The 21576-nt window shown below is 42.5% G+C and overlaps 1 protein-coding gene and 1 pseudogene across 1 annotated transcript; both read right to left on the bottom strand.

The window, feature by feature from the left end:
- Positions 1 to 442: 442 nt before the first annotated feature.
- Positions 443 to 8173, bottom strand: Spic (Spi-C transcription factor). The gene is made up of 6 exons (XM_028783072.1): positions 8136 to 8173; positions 5739 to 5817; positions 4990 to 5089; positions 3670 to 3782; positions 2703 to 2811; positions 443 to 1226 (listed from the first exon to the last, which is right to left on the bottom strand). Exons 2-6 carry the CDS (start codon positions 5739 to 5741, stop codon positions 814 to 816), a joined length of 738 nt encoding a protein of 245 aa, XP_028638905.1. The 5' UTR covers positions 5742 to 5817; positions 8136 to 8173; the 3' UTR covers positions 443 to 813.
- Positions 8174 to 13078: 4905 nt separating this feature from the next.
- Positions 13079 to 19580, bottom strand: LOC114634439 (annotated as a pseudogene).
- Between the last annotated feature and the right edge of the window lie 1996 nt (positions 19581 to 21576).

A 21576-nucleotide genomic window follows, 5' to 3' on the forward strand; every position in this document is an offset into this window, starting at 1 on the left:
AATACTTGAAGATCTGTGAGTTGTCTAAGCCAGCGAGGGCTAAAAGTAGGATCACGTCTTTAAAGCAAAATACTAACGTCGAGTCAGAAAAATGCAAATTAAAGCCACGGTGATCACTTAACATTATTAGATTGGATTAGATTATTAAAAAAATAACATTCCACTGGGATTTTGAGCCATGGAACAAAATTTGATACAACCTCTGTGTATAATGGCATATAATGAGTGACTTTTCATCTGAGTACATGACAAGAAAGTGCTTTTAAATCAATGTAAACCTGGTACGGTGACACAGGCCTGTTACTTCATCAACTCAAGGACAGTCTAGGCTACTCGGCAAACCTTCTCAAAGCGAGCAGGCATCAATAAACAAAATCATCCACACTGACAAACTCTAGACAAAAATGTTTACATAGCAAGAGACATCTACACACACTTTGGGTTGCTTTGAATTCAATAGTTTATTTAAAATTAGTAAGTGGCACTGTGCTTCTCTCTCCCATATTTTTCTGAAAAGACATTCTGGCTCCAGGATGTTCTTGGATCCCATTCCATGGACACTAAGCCTATTTATTACAAATAGCAAAGTGTCTGCAGGAATTGTAAGCACCCTTCTGAAACATCTAGGTTCCCCTTAACACCAAGATGTAAACACTACCTAAAAGTTGTCAGGACAAGAAAAAGTCCAAATATGTTCTATGCAGACAGAGTTCTCTCTCTACATCTTCTTGTCTCATCGGTGTGGAATCTGAAAAATGCTTCAGAAAAATTCTAAAGTTTGGGTTCTTGACAAGGCAAGGCAAGAAGCTGGAGTCAGCTCTGGTAACTGGCATGAGCGTAGTAATTTGCATTCCAGTGGTTTAAACTGAGATAGCTCTGATCAGGCTGGCCATATTGTGAGTAGAAAAGGTCTTTTCCCAGGAAGTGAGATGGAGCAAGTCTGTGGAGAACAGCTTCGCTGAACTGGTAGGTCAGCTTTCTCCGGACTTTTGTGATCTCCCCAGTTCTGGCATAATTCCTCAGGGCTCTGGCCATCTTTTGGTAAGTCATGGGTTTCCGGTTGCCTTTTCTTTTCCCCCAAAGTTCAGCGAGTTTTTCTTTGTTTTTCGATATAAACTGAAAGACGCCTTTGGCTTTGTCAACCCACTGAATACAAGACACCATCTCTGAATTGCACAGGGATTCAAAAAGGTATTCAAATAACCGAAGCTTCCTCCTGCCCGAAGCTGTGGGAGAAAAAGGAGACATTGATTCCTTTGAGGCTTTCCTGGACGGTTCCCAGGGACTCCCTAAGCCCCAGAAAGCTACATTGAGCCTGCTTCCTCTCATTCACTGACTTAGGGATGCGGTTACTGGCAGGCCAGAAGGATCCATAGGCACTGGACCTAAATGATATGGAATTGTTAAACGTTTTTAAGTGTTCTCTGGGGTAAAAAAAGGAAGCCTGGATCTCATCTGGAGATCCATTTGAAGGCAGGCAGCTTTCAGTTAAAGTTCAACCACATCATGAAACACACAAGGGACTGGAGGGTTGGCTCAGCTGACCCTTGGTGTGCTTGCAGAACAGAAAAGACTCAGGTTCCATTCCCAGCACCCACAGAGCAGCTTGCCAACATCTCTAACTCCAGATCCAGTGTTATATAACTATCATCTCTTCAGTCCTAAAAGTAGTATTATGGGAATTGGTAGTCTTAGATTAAGTGACTAGCTCTAGAGGAGCCATAAAATGTCCTGGAGTAGAAATGCCAAAAAAAAAGTCTTCATACCATTGCTCATGAGCAACATTGTCAGTTTCAGTTATGAAATCAGGTGCTAATGTCAGTGTCTTTCATCATGTCATCATTGATGTCTGAAAATGACTAGAAAGGGAAATCCATGAAACCAAAGTTGACAGTCACTTCATGATATCAGAATTAGCTTACGCATGCTGTATCCTCCTCCTCTAGGTCCATCACTAACTAAACTATTCTTGCCTACATTCTAATTTCCTTTTGAGAAATTAGCATAGTTTATTCCAAAACTGCTGGTATACCCTACCAACCCTCCAAATCTGCTCATATATCTTGGATTTAAGATAAGGTCTGTCTGTTGTCTTCTGAGCATGTTATGACTTATGTACTATCAACTCACAGCATCTATAGTTACCCACACAAAAATGGAGAGACTGCTTACACTCTAGCACGGGTAGGGAGAGACCCGTGAGGCTACTTGCTGCCAGGGTGGAGTGGGTATGTCACTTTCTTCAAGACTGTAACCATCAGTAAGTTGCTTATGGTCCAATAAATACTAAATGCCCTTGGAGTGGCTCAATTTATGTTGTTTTAACAGATTTTTCTTTGGGATAAAGTCTAGCATGTAGCCCAGCACCCACAGAGCAGCTTGCCAACAGAGCAAAGAAGAATTGCTTTAAACTTGCAATTCTTCTGCCTCAGTGCTATACCAATAAGCGTGTACCGCCATGCTCAGCTACAAGCTAATATGTATAAATACGTTTCCGAATATTCTTTATTCCATCTGGAGTGGCACTGTGTTCCTGGAATCTCAGCACTCAGGATGCTGAGTGCAGGATTACAAGTTGAAGATAGCTTGGTCTACACAGGAAGTTCCAGGCTAGCCTGGGCTACATAATGAACGAGGAAAAAAACAGAAACACGTATATGACATCCCTTTGAATCCATGTCAGAAGTATCATAGCAACATACCTCTTCCTCCCTTTTGCTGGAAGAAGGGGGCTTGTACCAGCTGGCTTTCAGCTATGTTCTGCAGGGACTGATGGAAGCCTCCTTCCAAATACAGGTTCGCAGAACCATTCTATATACAAGACAGCAGTGTGTGTTAATGTTAAGTGGGAATTTGTCCTTTGGTCCTCCAGTCAGTGACTGAAGACCAATGTCACATTCTCAAAAGTGCCAGGATGAGCACCTTCCCCTTGAGAAAGAGAGGTGATTATTCTTTGGTTTGTTTTGGCTGTCCTGAAACTCAAGAGGTCTGCCTGCCTCTGCTTGCTTCTGTAGTGCTGGGATAAAAGGCGTGCACCACCACTGCCTGCGGTGATTACTCTTCTAAAGATGCTCAGTGAGAAAGAGAATCTGAGAATCAAGGATGGCAGCTCACAAGTGTAACTCCAGCAGCAAGAAGCCTACAGAGTTAAGAAGATAAACAAGATTGCCAGATTCCATGAATAAAAAGGACCAGGCAGCCCATATTTTACCTGGCAATTCGAAAAGAAAGAGAGAGGTCAAAGCTGGACCCCAAATCCCTTCTCTAAAGAAATGGTTTATAGCTGGGAGGTGGTGGCTTTTAATCCCACTCAGGAGGCACAGGCAGGTGGATCTCTGCAAGTTGAGGCTGGCCTGGTTTAGAGTTAGTTCTGGGACAGCCAAGGCTACATAGAGAAACCCTGTCTCAAAACAAAAATAATGTGTATATAGTGGGAAGGGCTCCTTGGAAGTCTCACCCAGGAGAACATTATGCTTGCTTGGGGCCCTCTGTCAGGGGCTCCAGGTGACCGTGTTATTGTTCAGACCTTCCCCAGCTTCCTCTCTGCTGCTATCTCATCCTTTAATTCCTATTTGCTTTAAACTTAATAAACTCACTCCTTCTAAACCAAAAGCACGGCTGTCATGGGTCTTCCCATGCAGGGCAGCTGATCTCAGTAAAGCTACTCACTGTTCCACTTCTCCAGTCGTAGAACGGGTTCTCTGGGGGTAACATTCCACAGTAGTTAGAGTTGCCTCTGACATGAGGATAAGGGTTAATGATAGCCATGTAATTTTTATGTTCTAAATAAAAACAGAGCAGAAAGACATTTCATAAGTCCGAGTTTACAGGCGCACACACACATTTATACACAAACACGTCTGTAAGCAGCCCAAGGTGACATCTATTTTATTGATTACTGTCTTTTAAGCTTTCTTACCACTTTCTATTTATATCATGGTGTTTATCCTAGGATTTTTGTATTCTGGACACTGTTCTTCATAACCCATTCTCTATGAAAAAGTATTCCATGTACCTATAGTACCAAAGTGTCAACCTGGAACTCCCTGAAATGTGTCTATAAAACTCAACAGATATTGCATTTTGCCAGGTAGTGGTGGTGCACACCTTTAATCCCAGCACTTGGGAGGCAGAGGCAGGCGGATTTCTGAGTTCAAGAGTTCTGAGGCTAGCCTGGTCTACAGAGTGAGTTCCAGGACAGCCAGGGCTACACAGAGAAACACTGTCTCGAAAAAAAAAAGATATTGCATTTCATCAAGATCAAAGAGTCTATAGAATAAAAGTTATAAAAGTTATAATCTGTAGAATAAGTTAAGGATAAAAATATTCCTTTTTCTGTGCAGACTAAGTCTTGGGTGAGTGGAAGGCCTGACATATATAACAAAGTGGGATTTTTTTTTTCTGAGACTCTCACCCAAACACAGTGGGAGGCAAGAATGACACCCAAGATTGTGATGACCTCCACTCTAATTATAGCACAGAGAATGTATATGTGTACATATACACATACACACATATGTACATATATTGTTTTACAGGAAGCTCTTCCTGGAAAGTCAGGATGATGTAAAAGCAACCAATAAGCAGATTTTTATGTTTATTCTTTGTCTTGAGACAGAGTCTAGCTACATATCTCAGTCTCAAATAACAACCCTTTTATCTTAGTACTACTGCATCACCTTTTACAACTATTTAATGGATATGAGTGTTTGTCCTTCATGTTTGTGTACATGTGTGAGTACACATTTGTGCCAAAGTCAACTACCATCCATCATCCTTCAATAGCCCTACTTTTTGAGATAGGGTCTCATTGGCCTAGAACTCATCAATAAGGGTATGTTGGCTAGCCCTGAAACCACAGGAAAACCATCACCCTTCCCCAGCTTTGCAAGTTTAAGTTAGATTTCCTATTACTCTTTATATGTATGTGTACATGTGTTTGTCACTCACATATGTGCCAAGAGGTGATAGTAAACAACTTATTTTTACCTGGGGGGTACTGAATCTCTCCAGCTGAATGTTGTTGGGTCAATACTTCAAAGGCGTCTTCAAACGCTTGACCCAGACTGTCTTGTTCGATGCAACAAGTCTGTGGAAACAACAACAAATGGAAGAGTTGTGAGATCATTAGAAGAGTTTCAACTTCAGCACCATGGACATCGTAGAATGGCTAAGTTTCCATTGCAAGATGCTTTGCTTTTCCGTACAATGCTCACCAGCTCCATGGGCTCTCCCAAGAAGCTAGAGACCCATAGCTATAGGCATGACAATTCAAAGTGGCTCAGACGTTGTCGAGTTTGAGAGCCATTTCCCTAGTTGGGTTTTTATGTATTGATCTTTTAGTCTATGAAAATCATATTATTTTTATACAGCATAAAATTATATATGGCATAATTAACAATTATGGGTTCAATTCCCTACACCCCAGCATGACATAAACAGGAGCATGATAGCATGTGTCTTGTAATCCAAGTGGAGGCAGATCTGTGTTTGGTCAAGTTCATTCAATCCTGGCAACAGGGCCAATGTGAAAATTAAGAATTAAGATTAAAAAAAAAAAGCCAGCCAGGCAGTGGTGGCGCACGCCTTTAATCCCAGCACTCGGGAGGCAGAGGCAGGTGGATTTCTGAGTTTGAGGCTAGCCTGGTCTACAGACTGAGTCCAGGACAGCCAGGGCTACACAGAGAAACCCTGTCTCGAAAAAAATAAGAATTAAGATTTAAAAAAAGCCAACTGACCATTATTCATGAATTGAAGAGCCTTGGGTTGAGGAAACTCAGCAGCTAGTAAGCACGTTTGTACTAGCTCGCACAAGTTCTGGAGGAGGGAGAGAAGAAAGACCAATCAGAACAACAATTCCAAAGAGGTTTAACATTTATTATTTGTCTTTTGCTTTTACTTTTGTAACCCAAAATGACTTCCAACCCTCTTGCCTCAGACTCATGTGCTGGGACTACCGATATGGCCTTAAAAGAAAAGTAATTTTTAATTTGATTCTAAATGAACATCTTGCCTGGAAAATGTTTTTTTTTTTTTAATGTTATAAATTCAAGAAGCCAGGCTGAGTGGTGGTGGTGCACGCCTTTAATCCCAGCACTTGGGAGGCAGAGGCAGGCGGGATTTCTGAGTTCTGACAGAGAAACCCTGTCTTGAAAAACCAAAATAAATAAATAAATAAATAAATAAATAAATAAATAAATGCAAGAAGCCACCATCTGAATATTTCACTTTTCTTTTCTTTCTTTCTTTCTCTCTTTCTTTCTCTTTCGAGACAGGGTTTTTCTGTGTAGCCCTGGCTGTCCTGGAACTCACTCTGTAGACCAGGCTGGCCTCGAACTCAGAAATCCACCTGTCTCTGCCTCCCAAGTGCTGGGATTAAAGGCGTGCACCACCAACGCCCGGTATATTTAACTTTTCTATCAGCATGTGTGTGTGTGTGTGTGTGCACTTGCACATGTGTGCATGCAGGCATGCATGTGTAGCTGTTCATGTATATATAGAGAGAAGTTGATGCCAGTGTCTCCCTCTACCACTCCTTCCTTATATAAAAAAGCAGGCTCTCTGACCCTAGTCCCAGAGTTTGCCAATTGGGTCTAGTTAACCAGTTGGTGCCGCCTCTGCCTCAAGAGCCACTGTCTCAAGATTACAGGAGGCTACCACACCCTGACCGGCTGTGCTAGTTTGGTTTCTAGTGCTAGGATAAAACACCCCGATGAAAGCAACTTGAGAGAGAGGATTTATTTCATCTAACCTTTCTATGATATCATCCTTGGCTGTCGGGACACTACAGAGGACATACTTGTTCAGTTTGCTTTCTTATCTAACTCAGGACCACCAGCCGCAGTGGTCAAAGCCCCTCTCACATAAATCATTATAGGTCATTAAGATCTACAGCCTTACCCATAAGCCAACTTAATTGAGGCATTTCCTCAATTAAATTTCTTCTTCCCAGATGACTCTAGTTTGTACTCAGGCAGCAAAAAACCTAACTAGCACGTGAGTATGAGTTCTGCAAATTTAAACTCTGGTCCTCTTTCTTGCTCATGGTGCAAGCACTTTAACCTGCAGAGCCATTGACTCAGCTCCTCTCTCTCCTTAAATGTAAAGACTGCTGGTGTTAATCACTGTTGCTGCATGACGGATAACACAGGAATAACTGGAACATATTTAAGAGTTAATTCCAATGACTTATTTTATAAACTGGGCATGGTGCTTGGAAGGCTGAGCCCCCTAGAGACTGTGATTTTTTTTTTTCCTCAAGGAGGAAATATTCATGCTATCTATCCCTTCTAGGGATTTGTATTTTCTCTAAGACGTCAGTTGTCAGAGATGAACGCCTTAAGTTTTCCAAAGAAAAGCCACATAAGATAAAAGTGTGGGACTTTAACACGACTACTTTATCGTTAAGCAGAGGCTCAAGTTCTTATCCTGTAATCATAGTTGATACTTTAGTATTATTTAATATTTAGCCTTTAATACTGATTAATACAGTGATATCACAATACATCATCTTTGCACTAGATCACTTAAAAGAAACCATAAGAACATTCATGAATCATAGTTCAGGCTATGTTCTTTATTCAGTTTCTTTGCTCTTTTCAGACAATGACTGTGTAGCCCGATTAGACACTCATTCTGTAGTCCAGGCTGGTCTTTAACTTGCTGGTCTTCCTGTATCAGCCTCCCAAATGCTAATGTAGTTGTCATGCACTAACCCATCCATCAAATGAATACAATCAGTGTTAGGCATTTTTGAAAAGCCGTTCGGGACTTTTAAACTATAACTTCACCCTGTAGTGCTGAAGGTTGCTGTATTTTGAACTCAATATTAATAACGCCTAGAGTATTTTAGTAGAAGCAAACACTTTACTAACCCTCCAAAAACAAGGTTCCTGTGAACTGTAAACGAAGGAGCGTAATCAGTTTAATTAAAGTGTGTGTTGTAAAGACCCACAGCTTCTACAGCTGGACCCCCTCAAGCCTGCATTCTATTCCCAGCAGTCTATAATGCTTACTAGTTCTCACAGCTGAACGGACAATACGACCATAACCCAAGAAACATTTGTCCCAAGGAGAAAATGGAACAGTTAATACAAAGAGTTCAGGGAAGACGGAGATGTAAGCTGAACACTTACCAGGAAGCCAAAGTTACAATATCAGTACTGCAATGCCAAGGACGCTATCAACAACCCCCTGGCAGAGTTGCATTAAATAGCTATTTTTAAGGAAGTGCTACAAAGGGGATTTTTTTTAAAAGACACAGTGCCTACATAATTCCATTTCTTGATGTGACCAAGTAAGACACCAGGGGCCATTATTTTGAAAGGATATGTAATAGTTTGCATTTCTCTGGACTGGAGCATTAGAATCAAACTCAAGGCTCAGCACCCGACCCCCACTGCACTCTCCCCTCCTCACTCCCTCACTCCGCTCAACTTCTCTGATTTGCTAAACCCATCCAGAAACCTCTGGCCTGTATCTCTTAATCTCCCCTCTTTTCTCACTTAATATATCTTCTCTCAGTTTTAGACTTCACACTATGGACTTTTTTCAACAGCCTGCCCTTCGAGCCCTTTAACTCAGCCTCCCCACAATAAACTGCATAAGCACTTGACTGTAACCCTTCCTTTAAGACTTACAGCACCAGCCTCTGCATGATAGCTTTTGGTGACCAGCATAAACCTTAGTTCCCACAGTTCATTCAAGAGGGAGTAAAAACTTGAGAGCAAGTCAAGACACTCGCAGTCAAACCTGATGACCTACATTCTATCCCTGAACTTGAAACATGGTGAAAGAGAGAACTGACACCTTCAAAAGATTGTAATGACTGGTCTTAGTATCACACTTAGTACCATGCTTATGCAGTACTCAGTAGAGATGGGAGGACCACTGTATGTGTAAGGAGAGCCTGGGCTACATCACAAGAAAAGGGCTACTACATCTCAAGAAAAGAAAAGGACTGGGGAGATGACTCAGAAGTTAAGAACACTGGCTGCTCTTCCAGAAGACTCCTAGAAGCTACAGGGTGGTGCCCAGCCTGACGTCCTCCTGGTCTGACACCCTCCATCTCCTGGTTTCTCCAGGTAGTTTAGGGCTGCAGATTGACATACACAAAGGCTAAACACTCATACATAGAAAATAGTGTGTGTGTGTGTTTGAGAGAGAGAGAGAGAGAGAGAGAGAGAGAGAGAGAGAGAGAGAGAGAGAGAGAGAGAGAGAAATGAGAAGCAGGACAAGGAGAAGGAGAAAGACCTAGAAATCTAGGCTAATCTCTCTCTCTTTCCTCGACATTGAGATTGCTCAACACGGAAGGGCCCCTAAATAATCCGGTCTCTGGAGAGCTGATTGTTCCTCAGACACTGCAGGCATGGATGAAGGACAGACAGTTCTTTACTTAGCTTTAAGGTTAAAGTGGCTTGGCCGGCGGTGGTGGCGCACGCCTTTGATCCCAGCACTTGGGAGGCAGAGGCAGGCGGATTTCTGAGTTCCAGGACAGCCTGGTCTACAGAGTGAGTTCAGATCTCCTCGGTACAGCCTTCCCATGCATCCAGTTCACTTACCTGGCCGGGCGGTGGTGGCGCAGGCCTTTAATCCCAGCACTTGGGAGGCAGAGGCAGGCGGATTTCTGAGTTCGAGAGTTCGAGGCTACCCTGCTCTACAGAGTGAGTTCCAGGACAGCCAGAACTACACAGAGAAACCCTTTCTCGAAAAACAAACAAACAAACAAACAAACAGAACAGTTTACGTACCTGTCCAACGCAGTATCTGATAGTACAAGACAGGGACAAGCTCCTTCTCTGGCACCTCTTGCTTGACCTGCACCGGACCTTCTTTTAAGTACGTTCCCCTTTGGCTGGGTGTGTGTCTAAACAAACAAACCAACCAAAAATCAGTAAATCTTGTTGGTGGGAGATTGAGAAGGGCGTGTGTCCACGCCTTTGATATGGAACCTGTTCTTAGATGAGACTTTTTCATGCAAATACAATGAACAGCTCCTCTTCTCAGATGTAGACATGAAAGTAACAGAAATAGGACACTCATCACTCATGTTGATTTATTTTGATTGGAACCCAAGCCCCACTAAGTCTTCACCCATGTTGGAGACACACAGTTTATTTATTTTTTTATTTATCAATATATACTGGTGCTCTTTACTCTGTAGGCATTGTACTGTGTCTAAGAGCCAAATCTCGGGATGAATTCTAATTCAGGAAGAATAAATTTTCTCTCTCTAATTTGGGAGAATAAATAATATATTTAAAAAAAACTGGGCATGGTAGCACATACCTTTGATCACAGGAGTCATAGTATTAAAGGAAGATTTTTCTGTGAATTAGAGGCTGTCCTGGTTTCAGGAGTGAATTTCAGGACAGCCAGGTCTACATAGAGAAACACTGTCTCAAACAAACAAACAAACAAACAAACAAGCATATCATAGCCTCTGGGCCTGGCGGCACTTGCCTGTAATCCCATGTTTGGATAACAGAAAGACTTCAAGTTCAAAGCCAGTTTAAGCAGCATAGCTGAGATCCTGTCTCAGCACAGGAAGCCTCACAACTGTAAGCCCAGCAACTCATGCAACTGAAGAAAAACTTGCCTTCATCTTTGAAGCAAGTCTGAGCTACAAAATGACTTTCAGGCTAGTCTGGGCAACGTTGCAAGAGCCTGTCTTGAAAAACACAGAGAGAGGAGTGCAAGTGGGGGAAGGGACCGTGGACGGGATGGAGATGTAGCATATTCAAGGTACCAAGCAAAGGTTAGAGAAAATAAACATGGGTTGGAGGTAGGGAAGGAAACGTGGGTAAGAAATCAAGTTGGAAGAGGATGAGGAGGCAGGAGCCAGCCCAGTCCCAACAACTCCATAGAAGCTGATCTTTTGTCTCAGCCTTGGCAGCATTTTAAATGAATGCAAGAACACTAGGGTTTTAACCGAGTGTGGTGGTACACTCATATAATTCCAGCACTCTGAAGGCTGGCACAGATGATTGCTCTAGTGATAACCTCAAAAAAAAAAAAAAGAAAGAAAGAAAAGAAAGCACAAATACATAACTAAACTAGCAAAGATGTTGAGGACAGACCAGAGAAGTAGTTTGGTTGGTAGAGTGCCCAACAAGCAAGAAAGCCCTGGGTTCAATTCTCAGCACTGCATAAATCTGGACAGGGTGGTACAAGCCTGTAATCTAAACACATGGGAGGCGGAGGCAGGAGGATCAGAAGTCATTGATGTTATAGTTAGGTACATGGTAAGTTATAGGACAGACCGGGCTATAAACGACCTGGTCTCAGAGGAAAGATTATGGTCAGCCAACAATAACGTGCTGAAGTCTTTACTGAAGCCACTTAATAGGCTTGCTGTGTTCATTGTATTCCAGATTAGGAAAGAGAAATGCAATCTGTCTTTCCTAAGAGCCAGTGAGCACAGAAGACACTAAGGGAATAAGGTCTGGTGCAACAAAGTTAACACATGTGAACTCACAGAGACTATGGGAGTGTGCACAGCGCCCACACAGGTCTAAACCAGATAAAGTGATGAGCAGACTCAAGCTCCTAACCAGAAGCTATCTATCCAACTGATAACCATTCCCAAAAGAATTAGTTTTCTCCATCAGAATCTCCCTGGGTATACAAACCACTCTTAAGGGTATATAAACTACCCTTGCCCAGCAGTTAACAGCCAACTCAGTGGTATTGTGGGGGCTTACGTTTTTTTTTTTCCTTTGGTCTAGGCTTTTATTTTATTATATTATGGATTCTGATTTTGTTTCTTTATGGGGTTTCTCTATGTGTGGATATATGAATGTCTCTAGGTTACATATATATGTGTATACATATACATGTATAGTATTTGTATGTGGTTTGTTTGTTTTGTTTTGTTTTTTGAGACAGGGTTTCTCTGTATAGCCCTGGCTGTCCTGGAACTCACTCTGTAGACCAGGCTGGCCTTGAACTCAGAAATCCGCCTGCCTCTGCCTCCCAAGTGCTGGGATTAAAGGCATGCACCACCACTGCCTGGCTGTATTTATGTGTGTGTGTGTGTATTTCTTGTACTTTCCCTTTGTTTTGTTGCTTTCCTTTTTTTAGATGCCTGTTTTCTAATGAAAGGGTGTGGATTTTCAAAGCGGGGAGAATCTTTGGGGAGAGGAGAACCTGTAATCAGAATACATTATATGAAAAAATCTATTTTCAATTAAAAATAATGAGATAAATAAATACTTTTTAGATCTTCGGAAAGAAAGAAAAACAATGAGAAATGCCTCAAAGTTACTCTGTGAGGCTAAAGTGCAGAATGTTTTAGAAAACTAGAAAAGGCTTTGTAAGGATCCTTTTAAGAGGGAGGTCAAAGATCTTATTATCAATGTCAGGCAGTGATGACTCATACCTTTAATCCCAGCCCTGGGAGGCAGAGGCAGGCAAATCTCTAAGTTTGAGGCCAACCAGGACAGAATGAGTACCAGGACAGCCAGGGCTACACAGAGAAACCCAATCTATTCTTCCAGAACCTGATGGATGCCTGGAGGTCTTTCCCTAGGAAAATACCGGCCACATACTGTGTCCTTTCCTGTCTTTCCCCTGTTTTTAAGAGAAAAACATGACTTGTCACATGATCCAGTTGGCTTTGAACCCAGGATCTTTCCTCCTCAGGTTCTGGTGTAGTTGAGGAAACAAAATGCCTGTATTTGCTGGAGGTGTTGGCTACCATGATGAACCTTGGCCCACCTTCGAATGCATTCCTAGAATCCTTTCTAGGTTATAAAGACCCTGTCTCAACACCAAAATCAAACAGCAAACCTAGCCATGCTATGCACAAAATACAGGTCTGAGGCACAACTGCCTCTGAGACATGGCCACCTAGTACACACAAAACAGGGGTTTTTCTTTAGAAGGAGCATGAGACAGGCCAATATTGCCCTGCAGTTCAGAAGCCAGCTGAGTAGACAGCCAACGGCTCCACAGAGAGGCTCCATGAGGGACAGACTGTCTTTTGCAGAAGTTCACTGTCCGCATTAGCAACAGAAATTATTCTGGAAAATCTTAAGCAACAAATGTTGCTGGTGTCTAAATCAGATGGTGCCCAGCTTCAGGTGGAAGACTGCATTTTCTGAGAATAGGGAACCACAAAAGTCAGCAAAAGGAACACTAAGTTCAAACCCTCATTTCTAGTTAAGTAAATATTTAGAAGATCAAAGAGCTGGTTCTTTCTTTATCTTTGAAAGATCAGTAAGCTTATTTTATTTTAAAATAATTTTTGTCATTTATATATATATCTGTGTGTATTATATATTTTATATATAATACATATATTAAAATATAAAATATATTTAAATTATATATCATATTTATATATAATTTATATAAAGTTTATATATACAATTCATATATATATATATATATATATATGCCAAGTTTCTTTTTTAAACAGATTTTTCTTGTATTAAAAACCCTTATGTGGTATACACAGCTGGAGTGGGCCCTCTGAACAGAGGCTCTGGTGTGATTTTTCACAAGATGATCAGTTAATTCCTGAGAAGAAAACTTGTTGAACACAGTCTCTTTCCAGAGGTCGGGTGTCAGGTAGCTGTAGATCTTGGAGATGGCATCCAGGGTGGCCTTGGCAAAGTTGCCCAGGGTGGCAGTGCGGCCCCTGGCTGATGTGCAGCAGTCATCAATACCCGCCATCATCAGTAGCTTCTTGGGCACAGGAGCAGAGACAATGCCAGTGCCTCTGAGGGCAAGGATGAGACACACCCATGCAGAGCCACAGCAGGCTGTCACCTTGGGTGGAACATTGTGGGGCTTGCCAATCTTGTTTCCTAAGTAGCCTCTTCCTACGGGGATGACAGAAAGCTTGGCCAAGATGATGACCCCTCGGATGGCAGTGGTAACCTCCTTGGAGCACTTAACACCAAGACCATCGTGACAATTGTAGTCTCCAACAGGGACGAAAGCCTTGAACCTGGTCCACTAGCCAACCCAAGTCTGCTTCTGCACTGACATGATTTTTCAGAACCTCATCCTTTAGGGATGCACCCAGGAAAAAGTCAGTAATCTCAGATTCCTTTGGGTAGGCAGAACAGGTAGCTCTCCTTCAAGGACTTGATCTTCATGTCCTTAACCAGGAGGCCCAGCTTGGTGATGGGGATCCACCTCTTGTCTTCAACTTTACCTCCATGAGCCCCGCGGCTTCCACTAAGGCAAAAGTCTTGGACTGAGGCCTGGACCGCGACTGTAAGTCTCCTCCGAGGAAGCCGCCATGACCTCTTTTGGGTTAGAGTTAGGGTTAGGGTTGGTTAGGGTTAGGGTTTGGTCTTGGGTTTAGGTCTGGGACTGGGTCTGGGACTGGGACTGGGTCTGGGTCTGGGTCTGGGTCTGGGTCTGGGTCAGGGTCAGGGTCAGGGTCAGGGTCTGGGTCAGGGTCTGGGTCAGGGTCAGGGTCAGGGTTGGTTAGGGTTGGTTAGGGTTGGTTAGGGTTGGGTAGGGTTGGGTAGGGTTGGTAAGGTTGGGTAGGGTTAGGTTAACATTAATGTTAGTAGGAGAACAAGACTAAATTGAAGATGAAGAGGAAGAAGAACAAGCAACAGCATCTACAAACAACTCACAAGGCTGGCCCCTTGTATAGCATTAATGGCCAATGCTAAATGAATTCAATGATTATTGTGAAAGGGGTTTTGCCTTATGTAACAGGTCTTTTACCTATATGTTCTGGTTTCCAATTTTTAATTTTTATGGGATTTCTGGGTTCTCTCTGTGTGAATGCATGTGTCAGTGCCTGTATTGTTTCTTATGCTTTTGCTTTGGCTCATTTTCTCTTTTTGTTTGTTTGTTTGTTTGTTTGTTTGTGTGTTTGCTGCTATTCTAGTGTGGATTTGGATGGGTAAGAAGGAGCTAGGTGGAGGGTAAACCATAACCAGACGATATAAGAAAGAAAAAAAATCTACTATCCACTAGGTGTGGTGGTGAACGCCTTAAATTCCAGCACTCAGAAGGCAGAGGCAGGTTGATCTCTGAGTTCCATGCCAGCCTAGCCTACAAAGGGAGTTCAAGGACAGAAAAGGCTACATAGAGAAACCCTGTCTCACACCCCCCCCAAAAAATAAAAACTATATAAGCAAATTAAAAAGAGGATAGAAAAAGAAAAAAGAAAAAGCATGTACAAAATCTAATTTCAATTTTTTAAACTAATCCTTTTAATTGAAAGATGGTGTTGCTATTCACACATTACTGAATTTTTTTTCCTTTCTTTTGGTGAGACAGATGGCAAGTAAAGGCACTCGCCACCAAACCTAACAACCTGAGTTAGATCCCTGGGACCCATGTCATAGAAGAGAACCAACTCTTCAAAGTTTTCTTGCCCTCTGAAGAGCAGCAAGTATTCAACAGGTGAGCTATCTCTCCAGTCCAGTTCTATCACTAGTTACAAAAAAAACAAAATCTGAATGCTCCTTTGTGTGCCTAGACAACAGTGGGCTGTAGTCTGAGTAGGTCCAGTAGGTTTCTGAGCTTGGCTGCTTCAGGAAGATGTAAGAGCTCCCGTTCACACAATTAGTCACGGTTGAGATCACAGGAAATCACCACCCTTCTGGTACATTCATGGGACCATAATTACAGGGTTTTCTTCTCTGTGAAGATTGGGTGGCATGATTTTCAGAATCTTATCCTTTAGGGATGCACCCAGGAAAAAGTCAATATATCAGACTCCTTAATGGGCAAGGAGAATAGGTAGACCTCCTCCAAGGACTTGGTCTTCAGGCCCTTAACCAGGTGGCCAAGCTTGGTGATGAGGAGCTACTCCTTGTCTTCAGTTTTATCTCCAGGAGCCCCGCGGCATTGATTATGGGCAGGGCCAGGGCGTAGACCATGAGGGTGGCCTGTAAGACAGCTGTAGCCTCCTGATCCTGCACCACCCCCACCCTCCCAACCACCTACCCCTCAGTCCTCCAGGCTTTCATGCTGCACTGGCTTCAGTTGCCATTTGCCATTTGGTGTTTTCCAAAGAAGCAGCCTGAGTTTCTTTTTCTTTTTCTTTCTCCAATTTTTTTTCAATATCTAGTTCATTTGCATAGTGGAGTACCACTCAGCTTTTCTTTAAAAAAAAAAAAAATTGGGTATTTTATTTACATTTCAGATGTTATCCCCTTACCCCATTCCCCCCCACACCAGGAGCCCCCATCCCATCCCCCCTCCTCCTGCTTCTATGAGAATGTGTCCTATCCCCCGCCCTACTCCCACCTCCCCACCCTCGGCATCCAGCCTTCATGGGACCAAGGATCTCCTCTCCCACCTATGCCCGACAGGGCCATCTTCTCTTACATATACAGCTGGAGCTGGTAGTTTAGACCCTGGGGGCTCTGGTTGTAGGTATTGTTGCTCTCCTCATGGGACAGCAAACCCTTTCAGCTCCTTCAGCCTTCTCTCTAACTCCTCCATTGGGAACCCCTGTGATCAGCTCAATGGTTAGCTGCCAGCATCTGCCTCTGAATATGTCAAACTCTGGCAGACCTCTAAGGAGACAGCTATATCAGGCTCCAGTCAGCATGCACTTCCTGACATCCACATCAGCGTCTCTCTTTGGTGACTGCAGATGGGATGGATACCCAGGTGGAACACTCTTCAGATGGCCCTTCCTTCAGTTTCTGTCCCACACTTTGTCTCCATATTTGCTCCCTTGGGTATTTTGTTACTCCTCTAAGAAGGACCGGAGCACCCACACTTTGGTCTTTCTTCTTCATGAGCTTCATGAGGACTGTGAGTTGCATCTTGGGTATTGTGAGCTTCTGGGACAAGTTTCTTTTATACAGTCAGAATGTGCACTTTTAGATGAGAACAAAAATTACAATATTGGTTCCAAGAAGCTTTTTTAAAGTAAGAAATAAAAAAAATTAGAAAATGTTTTTGGAAAAGAATAGATTTTAAAAATATGTACTGGCATTGTTTTTTCCCTCCTTTTGTGTTTTTGAAATTTTTAAATCATTTAATTACTTTTACTTTATGTGCACTGGTGTTTCGTCTGCTTGTATGTCTGTGTGAGGGTGTTGAATCCCGTGGAACTGGAGTCATAGACAGTTGTGAGCTGCTCTGTGGTTGCTGGGAATTGAACCCAGGTCCTCTGGAAGAGCAGCCAGTGCTCTTAACCACTAAACCATCTCTCCAGCCCCACTGTTATTTCATTTTGGCTTTATTTTGAGATGGGGTTTCTCTGTATAATCCTGACTGTACCTGTCATAGATTATTCTTTGCCTTTTGTTTTCTTTTGCTTTGAGTTTGGTTTTTTTTTTTTTCGATCTTTGTAGATCAGGCTGGCCTTGAACTCAGAGATCCACCTGCCTCTGCCTCCTGAGAGCTGAGATTAAAAGCATGCATAGCACATAGCAAGTTCCAGGGCAGCAAGGGCTACATAGAGAAAACTCCCATCTCAAAAAACAACAGCAGCAAAGCCAACAATAAACAAATAAGTGCTGGCTCTTAATCTTGGCAACTACCTGGAAACTTAATAAGCCAATAGTGATGTTAGCATACTGGAAAGACAGCATTAGAACTCAACTCACATCAGAGTCTTGTGTTAGAGAAGTCACAGAACTGTAGAAGAACTAGTCTTCACCTCATTTTAATAATTTGTCTCATCTTAATAATCAGTCATTTTAATAATTACCTGTCACAGGTTATTCTTTGACTTTTGTTTTGAATTTTTTTTCTATTTTTTAAATTATCTTTGATTTTTTTTTTTACAGTCCAGTCAGTATCCCCCTCCTGTTCTACCATCTGACAGTTCCTCACCCCATTCTTCCTTCCTGGTCTTCAAGAGAATGCCCCCCCTCCCTACACACACACACCCCATACCCTGCCAGGCCTCCCCACTCCCTGGGGTCTCAAGTCTTTCGAGGGTTAGGTGCATCTTCTCTCACTGAGGCCAGACCAGGTAGTCCTCTGCTGTATATGATGATGATTGATTCCTAAATTAATTGCTAATTGAAGAATTTCTTTGTGGCTTGGAGAGATGTCTTAGTGGTTAAGAGTACTGCCTGCTCTTCCAGAGGACTTAGGTTCAATTCCCAGAATCTACGTGGTGACTCATTGCCATATGGAACTCAAGGCCAAAGGATCCAACACTTTCTTCTGACCTCCCTGGGTACCAGACATGCATGCATAAACATACCTGCAGGCAAAAATCTATAACTATAAAATTAAAACAATAAAAAAATAAAAACAAATAAACCAAAAAAATGATTTAGATATTTTTCTTTTCAGGCTGTCTTGCAATTTACTTTGTAGAGAGATTAGGCTTTAAAACCACAAGGTGCTAGCTACCTGCCTCTGTCTCATAAATGCTGGGATTAAAGGTGGGAGCTGTTTTTGGTCTTTGCTTTTTTGTTTGTCTTGTCTCTATGCTTGCTTGTGCATCACCTATGTAGCAGTCACTCACAAAGGTCAGAGGAAGATATCAAGTCTGGTAGAACTGGCTTACGGATGGTTGTGAGCTACATGGAGGAGCTGGGTACCACATCTGGGTCCCCTGCAAGAACAAGTGCTCTTAAATGCTAAGTCGTTTCTCTAGCTTTTTTTTTTTTTGGATATAGGTCCTTACTCTGTAGCCCAGGCTGACCTAGAACTTACTCCATAGCTCAGGCTGGCCTCAACAGGTGTCGAGTCTCCTGTCTCTGCCTTATAAGTACTAAGATTACAGATGTGAGCCAGCATCCCCAGCTATAACAGGTCTCTTTCCCTTAATGACTGCATAATATGCATTTTCAGTCTCATCCTGTCCAATTTACCTAGTCATGTTATTATACATATATATGAATGTAAGCGGGGCAGTGGTGACACACGCCTTTGATCCCAGCACTTGGGAGGCAGAGGCAGGCGGATTTCTGAGTTCGAGGCCAGCCTGGTCTACAGAGTGAATTCCAGTACAGCCAGGGCTACACAGAGAAACCCTGTCTCGAACCCCCCCCCCATAAAAAAAGAATAAAAAAATTTTAAAAAATATTTTTTTAAAAAAAGAATGTATATATTGCTATACTGGTATGTGTTGAATTATTCAAATGTGACTATATGTATATTTGTACAGATACATGTACACACATCTGTGTCTGTGCTAGGAATTTGTTTTCCTGGACTGAGCATCCAGGGCCTCACACCTGCTTTGTCACTGAGCTCTGCCTCCAGCCCTGCGACCTTACACTTCTTACCCATCATTAGTTAATTAAATCATTTTACCGTACTTTGAGCACAGGCTTGAGTGTGCCTGGCACAGACTGCACCACTGAACTACACTCCTAGTCCCCAAGCTTGGCATTCAATTCAGTTCTGGTTTTTATTTGTTGGTTTGTTTCAGACAAGGGTTTCTTTGGGTAGTGAGTTCCAGGACAGCCTGTAGACAGGAGATCTACCTGTCTCTACCTCCAGAGTTCTGGGATTAAAGGCATGTGCCATCATCGCCTGACAAGCCCCATGATCTTAACCTAACTCTGGAGTTACTGTTCTATTGGCGATATTCACCACGAGAACCTTGTGATTAGATAATGCTGTGCACACTTCCCACTGCTGTGGTCCTCCGGTCTCACGTTCACTTCATCACAAGCCATCCCCTAAAGGATGATGCTGTGAGGTCACCACCCTGGGTCCTCGTAGCTTCATAGCTCATAGCCATATAAACGTAAACAAGTACCTTGGTCCTTAGTCTTCCTTTGTAAGACTCCAGGTCCTCATAGTGTCACTGTGGTGTTTACTCTCCAGAATCTAGTCAGTGGGCTTGGCATCATCTTGGCAAACATTCACCCAATGCTAGGGTTTTGCTTTATTTTTTTTTCTTTCTTTCCCATTATTACCATTTTGCAAATAAGGAAACAGAGGCTCCTGAGATGAAGCCACACATTATTAGAGGTCAGCTTACTAGACAGAGAGATTTTCTTTTCTTTCTTTTTTTTTTTTTTTTTTTTTTTCTTTTTTTTTTGGTTTTTCGAGACAGGGTTTCTCTGTGTAGCCCTGGCTGTCCTGGAACTCACTCTGTAGACCAGGCTGGCCTCGAACTCAGAAATCCGCCTGTCTCTGCCTCCCAAGTGCTGGGATTAAAGGCGTGCGCTACCACTGCCCTGCTGACAGAGAGATTTTCAAACCAGTTCTATCTCCTCCTAACCAGTCTTTTCTCCAAGTCACCTGACATTGAGTCGTTATCTCTAGGATGAGAAACCTTGTAAATGGTGGCCTATGTCCTCAAGCTTTTGAGATTACTGAGATAGTACAAAATATCAACCGTTAGGACTTGAGAGTACTATCACTTCTAGTCTTGCTGTGTGTGCACTCACAAGGCATTCGGCATGCAGCAATAGGCAAACCAAATCCAAATCTTCCTTTACCACAGCTAACTCTTCTCCAGCTCTCAGACGGGGCTTGCATTCTCTGTAGGTTCTCTATGTATTCATTGATATTACTATACAAGCTCCTATCAACACAAACGTCCTACACAAGGCTAGCTGAAAGCCACCCAAGCTCCACAGAGAAGCAAGCCCTGTAATTATGAACTTGTGGATGTTCCAGAAGGGTGGTGATTTCCTGTGATCTCAACCGTGACTAATTGTGTGAACGGGAGCTCTTACATCTTCCTGAAGCAGCCAAGCTCAGAAACCTACTGGACCTACTCAGACTACAGCCCACTGTTATCTAGCACACAGAGGAGCATTCAGATGGTGTTTTTTTTGTTTTTTTTTTTTTTTTTTTTTTAACCAGTAAGTGATAGAACTGGACTGGAGAGATAGCTCACCTGTTGAATACTTGCTGCTCTTCAGAGGGCCAGAATTTGGTTCTTAGCATTCAAATCCAGGAAGGAACAGCCTTCTGTAAACACAGCTTTAGATCTGATGTCTCTGCCCCCAAGAGCACCTGCACTCACCTGAACATACTCACACACACAGTATGGTGAAGGGCATGGATTGACTGCTCGTCTGGAGGAGCTGGGTTCAAATCCCAGCACCCATGTGGCAGCTCACGACTCTTTGTCACTCCAGGGTCTGACACTCTCACATAGACATATGCAGGCAAAATGCCAACGCACATAAAACAAAGGTTAATAAATTTTTAAAAAGATTGTTTAAAAAAACACATTATTTTACAATGAAACTACTATTATATTCTCATGGATAGTGTATGTTGACCCCCCCCCCCGACACCCTCATTCTGTTTTCTCAAGCCTTCCTCCTCCAGTTAGACTCTTCTGACCCCTGAAATAGATTACTTCTACCTTAATTGATTTCGTGTGTTCGTGTGTGTGTGTGTGTATGTGTGTGTGTGTATATGCTTGTGAAGAAAACTTTGAAGAGTTGGTTCTCTTCTATGACATGGGTCCCAGGGATCTAACTCAGGTTGTTAGGTTTGGTGGCGAGTGCCTTTACTTGCCATCTGTCTCACCAAAAGAAAGGAAAAAAAAATTCAGTAATGTGTGAATAGCAACACCATCTTTCAATTAAAAGGATTAGTTTAAAAAATTGAAATTAGATTTTGTACATGCTTTTTCTTTTTTCTTTTTCTATCCTCTTTTTAATTTGCTTATATAGTTTTTATTTTTTTGGGGGGGTGTGAGACAGG

The sequence above is a fragment of the Grammomys surdaster genome, unplaced genomic scaffold, assembly GCF_004785775.1.
Source record: "Grammomys surdaster isolate TR1022 unplaced genomic scaffold, NIH_TR_1.0 958, whole genome shotgun sequence".
In the NCBI taxonomy this organism is placed as follows: Eukaryota; Metazoa; Chordata; class Mammalia; order Rodentia; family Muridae; genus Grammomys; species Grammomys surdaster.

Bases quoted from the DNA above. Each gene is read 5' to 3' on its own strand.
- Spic (XM_028783072.1), bottom strand. The intron at 2,812-3,669 runs GTGAGTAGCTTT...TCTTGTATATAG, and splicing joins ACGACTGGAGAAGTGGAACA to AATGGTTCTGCGAACCTGTA. The intron at 1,227-2,702 runs GTATGTTGCTAT...TTTCTCCCACAG, and splicing joins CCAGCAAAAGGGAGGAAGAG to CTTCGGGCAGGAGGAAGCTT.